At 44.1% G+C, this 12,817-nt stretch overlaps 1 protein-coding gene across 2 annotated transcripts in view; it reads left to right on the forward strand.

The window, feature by feature from the left end:
• The window catches only part of CPQ (carboxypeptidase Q), an 885,139-nt gene extending 872,596 nt beyond the window's left edge, over positions 1–12,543 (forward strand). For both annotated transcript variants that reach the window (XM_029591758.1, XM_029591757.1), the window contains exon 8: positions 11,941–12,543. In XM_029591758.1, coding sequence (XP_029447618.1) covers positions 11,941–12,101 — 161 coding nt within the window. In that variant the 3' untranslated portion in view covers positions 12,102–12,543. The remainder of the gene's footprint in view (positions 1–11,940) is intronic.
• Positions 12,544–12,817: the final 274 nt, after the last annotated feature.

Raw genomic sequence — 12,817 nt, forward strand, 5'->3', positions numbered from 1 at the left:
AAGCATAAGTTTCCGAAGACAAAGTCCGTGTCATCAGATGCATGTAGTATAGTTGAAGGAGTAAATAGAAGTAAGGGGAGAGGATGCAATGAACAGAGCAGTTCTGGGAGAGGACATCATTAGCACATTTAGTTGAAGGTACTGAGTAGTCCATGAATGTTTACACTCTGTCAGCCTTCCTACTACAAGGTCCTATGTTCGGATCCCTCTGAGTTGGACTTGCATCTCAAAATGCTACAGCAAACATTTCTTAAACACGCCTAATAAAGTGAAAAATCAGATCAACAGAGTCAAAGAAACACTCAGCAGCAACCTACTATGGGACAATACCAGAAAGAAAATGACACAACACCTCTGGTTGTCACCTATAACTCCCAGGTAAAACTGCTAAAATATATCGTCAACGATGAACAACCTATCCTGGATGATGACATAACTCTCTTATAGGCCTTAGGTGATAGCCTCATTCTGGCTTACCAAATGGCCCCTGAACCTCAAGCAGATACTCAATAGCAACCACAGACCATATAACAATGACATTAACAATGGATTTACCCAAGGGAAGTCTTGCCTAACAAATCTGCTTCATTTTTAAAGGGGTTAATAAACATGTGGATAAAGGTGAACAAATAGATGTAGTGTATTTGGATTTTCAGAAGGCATTTGACAAAGTCCCTCATGAGAGGCTTCTACGAAAACTAAAAAGTCATGGGATAGGAGGCGATGTCCTTTCGTGGATTACAAACTGGTTAAAAGACAGGAAACAGAGAGTAGGATTGAATGGTCAATTTTCTCAGTGGAAAAGGGTAAACAGTGGAGTGCCTCAGGGATCTGTACTTGGACCAGTGCTTTTCAATATATATATATAAATAAATGATCTGGAAAGGAATACGACGAGTGAGGTTATCAAATTTGTGGATGATACAAAATTATTCAGAGTAGTTAAATCACAAGCGGACTGTGATACATTATAGGAGGATCTTGCAAGACTGGAAGATTGGGCATCCAAATGGAGATGAAATTTAATGTGGACAAGTGCAAGGTGTTGCATATAGGGAAAAATAACCCTTGCTGTAGTTACACAATATTAGGTTCCATATTAGGAGCTACCACCCAGGAAAAAGATCTAGGTATCTGTTCAATGCTGCTCCCCCCAAGGGGAGGAGCTAGCAATTTGTAATACTCCGTAGGCGGATTTAATGATCTGTTGTGGGTTGGCTCCCACAGAGTGGCAGTCTGTATGATACTGCTCTAGTCGTGTAAGGAATAAACACAATAGAAATTGGTGAATCCTTGGGCTGATGGCAGATGACAGCGCCCCCAGGAGGATATCCTGAGAGGGACCACCAGCTAGGCTGGAGTATTGAGACAAACACAGAAGTAGAACCACCTGAGGTGGCAGTAGTGAGCTGATGTGCCCGGCAGGGCTGAAGTCCCTCAGATACTGGAATTGCGATCTCTGGGTTGCTGAGCTGTAGAGAGAGACTCTAGGTAGTGAGTAGACAGGGTATGCTGGATACATAACCAGTAGTAGATGGTACACTCACAATTGTAGATATCTGTAATGGCTTCTATGCAACAGAGAGTCTTCAGTATATTCAGGAACAGGAGCTGTAGGCAAGTACTGGTTCCAATATGCAGTCTGGAATAAGAACTCACGATCTACATACCTGCGATAACGTCTTAGACAGAAGAGAGTCTTCAGAGATTAGGAAAATAGGCCCTCGTGGAGCGAGTACCGGTTCCTGTCTGTAATAGAACTCACAGTGTTCACATCTGCGATCGCTTCCAGGCAGTAAGGAGTCTTCTGAGTATTCAGGGACGTAGGCCCTCAAGGATCAAGTACCGGATCCCGTCTTAGCAATCTGAAATCAAAATGAGAGAGTGGAGGCCCCGAGGAGTGGGTACCCCTGGTAAGTACAAGAAGGCAGAGTAGCTTGGGCAAATCGTAGCCAAGAAGAGTATGATTCAAGTCCTTGCTAACTTGATTCGTAGTTGCAAGCAAAGGCCTTTTAAGTTGGAAGCTGATGACGACACTATGGGAGGACGCCCCCGAGGTTCACACCCTTGCCGTAACAACCTCTGGAGCACGCGTGCCCTTACATCATCAGAAACATGGCGGATCCGCAGCGTCAGGCCAGCCCAGGGATTCCAGAGAGACGCGGCAGGGAGACACCACAGCAGCAAGCTGTCCCTCAGACCTATAGGGAGTCGCCACACAAGTAGAGAGGGTGGAGCGAAGGCGAAGAGAAGGCACAAAAGCAACAGCATCATAGTGGATAATACTTTAAAATTGTCAGCTCAATGTGCTGCAGCAGTCAAAAAAGCAAACAGAATGTTAGGAATTATTAGGAAGGGAATGGATAATAAAACGGAAAATGTCATAATGCCTCTATATAGCTCCATGGTGAGACCGCACCTTGAATACTGTGTACAATTCTGTTCGCCGCATCTCAAAAAAGATATAACTGCGATGGAGAAGGTATAGAGAAGGGCAACCAAAATGATAAAGGGGATGGAACAACTCCCCTGTGAGGAAAGGCTGAAGAGGTTAGGGCTGTTTAGCTTGGAGAAGAGACGGCTGAGGGGGGATATGATAGAGGTCTTTAAGATCATGAGAGGTCTTGAATGAGTAGATGTGACTCGGTTATTTACACTTTCGAATAATAGAAGGACTAGGGGGCATTCCATGAAGTTAGCAAGTAGCACATTTAAGACTAATCGGAGAAAATTCTTTTTCACTCAACGCACAATAAAGCTCTGGAATTTGTTGCCAGAGGAAGTGGTTAGTGCAGTTAGTGTAGCTGGATTCAAAAAAGGTTTGGATAAGTTCTTGGAGGAGAAGTCCATTAATGGCTATTAATCAAGTTTACTTAGGGAATAGCCACTGCTATTAATTGCATTAGTAGAATGGGATCTTCTTAGTGTTTGAGTAATTGCCAGGTTCTTGTGGCCTGGTTTGGCCTCTATTGGAAACAGGATGCTGGGCTAGATAGACCCTTGGTCTGACCCAGCATGGCAATTTCTTATGTTCTTATGTTCTTAACAAAGAGACCAGACCCTCCTACAAATCTAGATGCCAACTCTGTCCCCCATATCCATGTGAGTAACGATATTACAAAGCTCTTTTATCAGCTACAATATCAGGCGGTCATTCATCTGTTCTTCCATCAAAATAATATATGCCATTATCTGTCAGCAATACCCCTCTACTACCTACGTATGGCTAGCAGGTCAGTCTTTCTGAAACAAGGTACAGATCTAACATCAGAACTGAGAACATCCAGAAACCAGTAGGCAAACTTTTCAGTTTCCCAAGTCACTCTGTAAATTAAGCTTGCCATATTCCTATCTAGTAACTACAAAGGAACCTCCAACATGAAAATGCTGATTTAGAATTAATGGAGAAGCTAAAAACCATCACCCTGGGTTTAAATAAGGACAATGTTTTCAGAGGCCACTACAGGTTTTAATTAAATTAACTATGCTAATGTAATTATATCAACATTTCCCAACCTACATGAGTTTTTAATTAACTGTGTTAAGAGAATTATGTCCTCAATGCACTATTCTGTACATTATATCTTCAATTAACTGTGGTAATGATGTCCTCTCCATGCACTGCACTCTATAATTATATCCTTCTCCTTCCACTACTCGTTTAACATATAAGTAGATCCACCTTCTCCACAACACTTCATGCATGGCTCTTGTCCTTAAAAGTTTATGCCTCAATAGACTATAAGGTACCACTAGCTAGTATAGACTATAAGGTACCACTTGCTAGTACAGGTTAATATGACTATCCCTCTGGAAGTTTTTTCTAGTTCTGTTCATCACACTTGCCTATCTTTACTAGCATCCTCTGCACTAAGGATATCTCTTGGCAGTTAGCTATGTAAGCTTGACCACCTGCTGTAAGTCATTCTTTATCCTTTTAGAGGTTGATATTCAAAGCTTTTGGGCATGTAACTTTTCATGTTATATGTACAAAAGCCAAGTTTGAAATTATACAGCTTTTTGTGTGCACAAAAATTATTTGGAGAAAAAGAAAGCATTAATCGAGGCATTTCAGTGGCATTCTTCAACTAAAGCTGCACGCACAGGTCTCATTGGGAAAATAGCTATCCTGACTATACCCAGATAAAGCTAGATGCATAACTTTATCCAAGTGTAAGAACATAAGAACATGCCATACTGGACCAGACCAAGGTTCCATCAAGCCCAGCATCCTGTTTCCAACAGTGGCCAATCCAGGCCATAAGAACCTGGCATGTACCCAAAAACTAAGTCTGTTCCATGTTACTGTTGCTAGTAATAGCAGTGGCCATTTTCTAAGTCATCTTAATTAATAGCAGGTAATGGACTTCTCCTCCAAGAACTTATCCAATCCTTTTTTAAAGACAGCTACACTAACTGCACATCCTCTAGCAAAATTCACACAGGTTAATTGTGCGTTGAGTGAAAAATAACTTTTTCCGATTAGTTTTAAATGTGCTACATGCTAACTTCATGGAGTGCCCCCTAGTCTTTCTATTATCCGAAAGAGTAAATAAGCGATTCACATTTACCCGTTCTAGACCTCTCATGATTTTAAACATCTCTATCATATCCCCCCTCAGCTGTCTCTTCTCCAAGCTGAAAAGTCCTAACCTCTTTAGTCTTTCCTCATAGGGGAGCTGTTCCATTCCCTTTATCATTTTGGTTGCCCTTCTCTGTACCTTCTCCATCGTAACTATATGTTTTTTGAGATGCGGTGACCAGAATTGTACACAGTATTCAATGTGCGGTCTCACCATGGAGCGATACAAAGGCATTATGATATCTTCTGTTTTATTCACCATTCCCTTCCTAATAATTCCCAACATTCTGTTTGCTTTTTTGACTGCCGCAGCACACTAAACCGTTGATTTCAATGTGTTATCCACTATGATGCCTAGATCTCTTTCTTGGGTGGTAGCTACTAATATGGAACCTAACATTGTGTAACTATAGCATGGGTTATTTTTCCCTATATGCATCACCTTGCACTTATCCACATCCAAAAAGTGAAAGGGGCCAGATCAGGGGATAGTAAGTTAACTACCTAAATATAGATGCCTCAGTTAGGGAAATTTTCAGCCTAAAACTTAGAGGCCCAATATTCAATGCTACTTAACCAGATAAGTTCCGACTTATTCAGCGAAGTGATAGTGTTTCAATATCCGGCTGCATTCTGTGGCTGCCTCTTAGCCAGATAAGTATTTATGTGACTAAATACAAGTGAAAGGCAGGATGGGGTGTTCCAGAAAGGAGTTACTTATCCAAGTACTGTAGTCGGATAAGTGGCGATATTCAGACTTATCCAGCTAAGACCTAGATTCATCAAATCTCTATAAATATAGTAAAAATAGCTCCTGTGATAATAAAGGGGCATGGTTAGGCAAATTAGCAGCTTGCCTCATCACATAGGTAAATAGCGCACGTGGCATTGTGTCAGCACAAGTAGCGTTGTGTCACCATGTGGCGCATTGCATCATAGCATGCCACGCCACTTTACGCAGCTTGCGTAAATTAGTGCATAGTGCGTTATTTTTTTCCATTTATATATATAGGCTTCCTGCAGCTGCCTCTTTGAGGGTGTGTCGAGGCATGGGTTACAGGAGAGGAGGTGAGTAGTTGTCAGTGGCTTAGGAGTGAGTTAGATGTTTCGAATTCTGAGTGCCTTATCCTGTTCTTTACTGTTTTTCCTTGTGTTTACCTTCACCTTTGCCTTTTGTCTATCTGTGTGTGTGAAAGTTTTTGTATGTTTGTCATGTTTGTCATTTTCTGTGGAGGAGGTGAGTGGAAGAGTGAGGAGGTGATTGGAGGAGTAGAGGTTGTGGGAAAATGGAGCATGAGAGGCGTGTGGGGAGAGAGGAGAGGCGTGAGTAGGCGGAAAGACAAGGGCAGGGGTGCTAGAGGGGAAAGAGGAGTAGGTGGGAGAGAAAAAAAAAAAAGGGGAAAAAATGGATAAAGTGCGTAGCTTGCTGGGCAGACTGGATGGGCCATTTGGTCTTCTTCTGCTGTCATTTCTATGTTTCTATGTTTCTATGAGTAGGGACAGAGACAGGAGTTGAGAAAAGCAGGCGGGAAGGGATAGGAGGAGGCAGGTGGGGGAAGGAGATAGGCAGGTGAGGACGGAGGGAGGAGGATGGCAGGCTAGGGATAGAGAAGGCAGAGGGGAATGGAGTTGGCAGAGCAAGGGCAGGAGGGGGGGAGGAAGGGAGAGGAGAGGTGAGTGGGAGGGAGAGTGAGGAAAGGGAGGATACTTCTCCGGAAGTGGCACCCCCTTCTGGCAGCCAGGTAGCAGGACGCCCTCATCTCAGAGCTATCAAGTTCAGCATCCAGGAGAACGAGATGGTCATTGCAGGGGTACTGCACCATTATTCCATGCTCTTTGACAACTGGACGGCCAAGACCTCGAAGGCAGCCAAGGGCCAGATTTGATGCAACATAGCCCAGGGCATCACCATGTGCAGCGGAGTACAATGAAGCGGGGAGCAGTTGGCCCACAGATACAGGGACATCAAGACGTAGCTGAAAGCCAAAGTGGCAGCGAGAAATAAATATCAAAGGCAGACTGGAGGAGGAGCCCCTTGTCCCATTGTTTTCACCCCCATGGAGGAGCGCCTCATGGAAAGGCTAGAATCTGATAATTTCAAGGGCATGATTGAACGGCTGGACACCACGCGAGCCGCAGCTGGTAAGTTCACCTCACCTGCAAAGGATATACACATCATTTGGCATTAGATGCTCACAATGCTAAAAAACAAAGTACATCTCTGATGTCAAATGAAAAAAGGATAGCTGCTGGCATTGGTACTTATGTCTTATGTTTTGTTTCCACAGCTCTCGCCCACAAAGCTGCCGGTCCCAGCCAGGAAGCCCCAGTAACCAGCCGCGCACCACGTCCTTTCGACAGGCCCATCCTCATAGATGCCCAGACCCAGGTCAGCGAGGAGGAGGAGCAGCAGCAGCAGACCCAGGTTCAGGAGCCATTGGCGATGATGCAACCCATGGGTTCACCCAGCGCTCTCAATGTGTCCCTCAACCTGTCTGGCTTCATGGAGAACAGAGCCTTGAGTGGGAGGCTACAGATTCTGTACTACCTCAAGTCAGCACACCACAGCACAAAGCATTACACACTCAGCAGGAGCAGCCCATAAGCCTAGTCATGCCACTTTTGGAGGCCAAATTCCAGCACTCCACAACACTGGTACCAGGCCCAGCACCAACAACATCCCCGCCACCAACAGAAGAGTCCATGCACGAGTAGGTGGACTATCTGGAAAGGAGGTATTGGGTCCACTTTTGATACATACAGACAGAGCTAATGCACCTCAGGAGGGCTGTCAATAGGCAGGACTAGATCCTGTGAGATCAAACAGCCACAAACACGCAGAACGTGACAACGCTGACTGCAGCAGTCAATAGGAAGACAAATGTGCTGACACACATCCTGCAAAGGATGCCCGAGCCACCTTACGAGTCATCCCCAGCATCACTGGAGTCCACGCCCTGCAGCAGTCCCCAGGATGACAGATGCCCGAGGAGTAGGCCCACAAAATCCATGCCTCCCCCAAGTGGCAAGCCACAATGTGGTAAGGAACCATAAATGACAACAGATGGTGCCCTCGAATGGCAAATAAGAGTTGTACCAACAATCCTGGGCTGGCACCTTTTACAGAGTTGTTGTGCCATCTAGATGGAAGAAACCTGCTAGGCCTGTCCTCACTACAAATTTGTTGTGCTGTCTAGATGGAAGAAGCCTGCTGGGCCCGTCCTAACTACAGAGTTGTTTTGCAGTCTAGATGGAAGAAGCCTCCTGGGCCTGTCCTCACTACAGAGCTGTTCCAGCAGGCAGAAGAGATGGTCTACTGTTAGTCATTTTGGTCCAGCAGCCTAACTCTAAAGCCCTCCTCAAGGCTCTGTCTGTATTCCATCCTCCTTGAAGCGGCCTCCAGTCACAGTCCAGCTGCTGCCTCTTCTCATCATGTCTTATCTCTGCTCTGAAAATTGGTGTCTTATCTCAGCTTCTGCTACTGCTGCCTCCATGCTGCTAGTGTCTCTTCTCATCTCAACTCCCGCTTCTGCTTCTGCTGCCTCCATGGTGTTGGTGTCTCATCTCATCTCACCTCCTACTGCTGTTGCATCCATGCTACTGGTGTATCATCTCATCTCACTTCCTATTGCTGCTGCTTCCATGCTGCTGTGTCTCCTCTTGGGCCTCCTACCTCTATGCTGCTGGGTCTCCTCCTGGGCCTCCTGCCTCCATGCTCCTCTCTTTGGTCCTTGTCCTACTGCCTTCTTGCTGAACTCTGCTGCCTTGCCCCTTAGGCTGTCCCCTTGAGTGCACTCTTTTAACATGGACTGTCTGGGGCCTTTTCCTAACCATCACATAGCACAGCTGCTATCAGATCTAACATTACAGCTGAACTGAAGCTATTGGGGGTGCCACTTCCACTTTCTATGGCCTTTGTTGTAATCATGATTGTGCCAAAAGGATAAGAAGCTAAGCCTGAATATGTAATGATGCCATTTCAAACAATGTAGGTACAGGTCTACACAGAATGTGCTATGTATATAGGGGTAGATTTTCAGACGAGCGCGAACAGCCTACTTTTGTTTGCGCTCCAGGCGCAAACAAAAGTACGCTGGATTTTAGTAGATACGCGCGTAGTCGCGCGTATCGGCTAAAATCCTGGATCGGCGCGCGCAAGGCTATCGATTTCGTATAGCCTGCGCGCGCCGGGCCGCGCAGCCTACCCCCGTTCCCTCCTAGGCCGCTCCGAAATCGGAGCGGCCAAGAAGGGAACTTTCCTTTGCCCTCCCCTCACCTTCCCCTCCCTTCCCCTACCTAACCCACCCGCCCGGCCCTGTCTAAACCCCCATCCTACCTTTGTCGGGGGATTTACGCCTCCCGGATGGAGGCGTAAATCCCCGCGCGCGAGCGGGACTCCTGCGCGCCGGGCCGCGACCTGGGGGCGGGTACGGAGGGCGCGGCCACGCCCCCGGGCCGTAGCCACGCCCCCGTACCCGCCCCCAAAACGCTGCCGACACGCCCCCGAAACGCCGCGACGACCGGGCCCGCCCCCCCGACACGCCCCCGACACGCCCCCCTCCGAGAACCCCGGGACTTACGCGAGTCCCGGGGCTCTGCGCGCGCCGGGAGGCCTATGTAAAATAGGCTTCCCGGCGCGCAGGGCCCTGCTCGCGTAAATCCGCCCGGTTTTGGGCGGATTTACGCGAGCAGGGCTCTGAAAATCCGCCCCATAATGTACAATGGTTTGTGCAATTTGCTATCATGTCCTTGCAAATTGTGATTACCTAAGATGTTGACTTGATTTCAAACAGTGGCCCTCATGTGTCCCTAATAAAGTGGTCTCTGGTTTGCAAAATACACTTCCTGGATGGCTCCTTTCATTGTGTGATTTTTGTGTAAAGGGTTCTGGCTTGGTTCTGCTCTGATAGGTAATTCTAAGCAAGAAAGACGTTAACAAGGCGTACCCTGAAAGATTACTCTCTTTACCTTAGAATACCATGTCACATAAGTCTAACACATAAGCGCTCCTTAGAGTTGATGCATCATATTGAGCTCAGTTAATTATTTGAGATCAGAGCCACTCAAGAACTCAGAGATATATTCTTAAAGAATATGATTTTTATTTTACATGAAGAAAGTATTTAATTGATCTGCTCATATCATAGATACAGTAAAAATAAAAGATGGTTTCTTACCAATGAGTTAAGTCTGCCAGGATCTCGGACATACCATACTCTAGATAGCATAGCAGCCTCGAGCTTCCACACTTCACTGTATGTATACTGTTTTACTTGTTAACCATTCATGGGCCCATGGCCCAAGAATTTAAATACAAATTTTATTTCAATACAGGCCAAGTCAATCTATCTCAGAGACACTTGACCTCACGTACTCTAATTATTAAAAATGACATATATAAGTCAGGTTATATGGCCAGCACAGATTATCTATACCTGGCCACATTAAACATATCTGAAGGAGGCAAATATGACACCTTCTTTGTCTGAGGTACTGACATGGGCCCCTCAAGGGCTTAGCTGTTCCTAAATGAGTGTCTGGCAAGAGACCAACACAGAAAAGCCATCATGGCAACCACATGAGACCTCTGGGAGCACTGTGTCCCATTTACTATGGAAGCAGCTTGTAGGCTCATTAGGTCATCAGCTGACAACAGTTTCTCTAGCCATAATGCTATACACAGAGCAGATCATTGACAGTGTAGGAGCACACCTGCCTTGCTCACCACTAACTGTAAAAGTGACTTACACCACATGAAGCATAGTCTAGAGGATAGCAGCTCTTCCTGATGCCCTATGGACATGTTTTATTTTTATTTGTTTTTCATTTTTTAATGCTGCTTTAAATGTGCAGTGGGAGTCTCAGGACCCGCATTAGGGTCCTGAGTCTCCCATCACATATCTAATGCTTACCAGCGAGATGTAATTTTATCGTGATAACATTTTTGCATCAGATTGCCTAGTAGTGACCTTTGCATGCATTTGCATTGTTCATCATGAAAATTGCATGCAAAGAAGGTCATTGTAATAAGGGAGGGACATGCAACATATTGCATATACCGTGCAATATCACCATGACAGTGCATTATCACAGCGATATCGTGCGATACATGCCCTAACATGGTTTGATGAATGACCCTGTTAGAAAGGTAACGACATTGCTTACTGTAGTTTGTAGATGGGCTTACCTTTAGAAAAAGGTGGAATATGAAATGCTTATAAATAAATAAATATTTGATGGCCTAGTAATAGTCTACATAATGTACTGGCCAAAATATATTTTATTATGTAGTGCTTATACAAGTATGATAAAAAAAAATGCTTAAAAATTCTTTAGATATATCCCAAAAGTTCCTGTATGTGAACCAAACTCCACAGTTTAAGAAGAAAAAAATACTACATTCTTTCATCTCTTCATTGATGTCAGTCCCAGTGAAGTCTCAAAACAGCTACCGCCTCTATGCATTTGAAATGAGTTTGAACATATTTTTAATAAACATATTTTAGCTAATATACTATCTAGATCAGGAGCCAATCACTATTGTTACATCAAGTGTAGAAAAAAAAAAATCTGCTATGTTACTTTTAGCATCATCCTCCCTGACACTGCAGCTTCCTGTTGTTGCTCACTCACCCAATAGCCTGCTTGATCAAAAGTGCCCATGCCACAAATATTTAAAAAACTCACAGCTGGCTCTGCTGAACTCTTTCTTCAAAAGATTAGGGCAGTTGGCCCAAGAGTTTGAAAATGTCAGCATTTTTCACTGAGCATTGTGCACATGTTCCGGAAGTTGCCAACCCTTGAATTAGACAGTTGTTCAGTGTAGATTATACAAATGCTAGTGTTTGTTTTTACACCTCTTTCCTGTTTTGTTTTGTTTTTTAAGTATCTTATTAAGCAATATATGTGATTTTTAGGGTCTTGTATAAAGCATTATATTGTTAAGCCTTGGAGTCCCTTTTTTTCAGAATCAAACTAGAAACACCATTATACTGTTGTATTTTCATCTGTGGCATATAGGGCCATGAACAAATAAAACCAGAATGTTTTGAAAGTGAAATAGGAAAATGAAACTTAATGAAAACTTTACAGACGACATGGGACATTAAGAGTGTCAGTTTCCAGAGCTCCCATCAAACCATTTTTGCAGATTGCTAACCAGTGAGAACCTTTTGCACCTCTCAGCATCCTTTGGATGCCTCTATGATTTTGCTCCAGTGCAGAGCTCAGATTCTCAAGTCAGAGAAGGGAGAAAAATGAATCTGCCTGCGGGTTTTCCTGTTCACAAATGCATGCACAAATTCCTTTGAATAGCCAAAGATGATCTGAAAGTTCACCTTTTCATCTTCTCGCTCTAGGTGCCAGTCTGCTTGATGACTTTCGAAAGTATTTTTGGTTCCATCATTCTCAGGGAGACACAATGACAGTTCAGGACCCAGCCCAAATGAACCTCTGTGCTGCTGTGTGGGCTGTCGTCTCCTACGTAATTGCTGACATGGAAGAGATGTTGCCAAGGTAATGAAGGGCGAGAAAGAAGACTTGCATTCTTCAGCACAGATCTTGAATTCAGCATGTGGTCCACAGCTGTGAGGAATTCTCTCTTCCTTTCACTCAGATGATTTTGTTGCCGATTTTGGCCTTCACTTTCACTCCTTGTATTGCTCTTATTTTTTAATTCCTAAAGTTTGATTATTTTGGTGGTGATGCTTATAGCCGTTTCTGTGTTTAAGCAGTATGATATGGCCTGTAGTACTGTAAATGTAAGTAATCCTGAATGAGAGAAAACAAATCTGAATAAATCTATTGTGTATTGTGCTGGTTGTTTTAAGTCAAGATAGAATGCCATTTGACAGGCAATAGATCATTATGAATTTTGTTTTAATTAATAAAGGCTTGGTCTTCATTATGGTACAATTTCAAGTTATACTAAGACGAATAAAGATTGAATCATTTCTCACAGACCTTGCAAATTACAATGATGGTGTTTTTTTAACAGGCAGAAACTACAGAGTGAGAATTGAAAGCTTGGCACTTTTTATTCTGACTAAAGATTATGAGGCCAATATTAAAAAATGGCTGGGCCCCTGAGTTAGGTGCTTAGGTTTACAATTGAGAATTTCACATGTATTTAGGTTCCTAAAACTTAGGACCCTTAATTTAGGTCTTCTATTTCTTTACCTGGATTTAAGTGCCTAATTCTGAAAATCAAGACTAAGCACTTAGCTTTTATTTCCC

Source organism: Rhinatrema bivittatum, chromosome 2 (genome assembly GCF_901001135.1).
Source record: "Rhinatrema bivittatum chromosome 2, aRhiBiv1.1, whole genome shotgun sequence".
In the NCBI taxonomy this organism is placed as follows: domain Eukaryota; kingdom Metazoa; phylum Chordata; class Amphibia; order Gymnophiona; family Rhinatrematidae; genus Rhinatrema; species Rhinatrema bivittatum.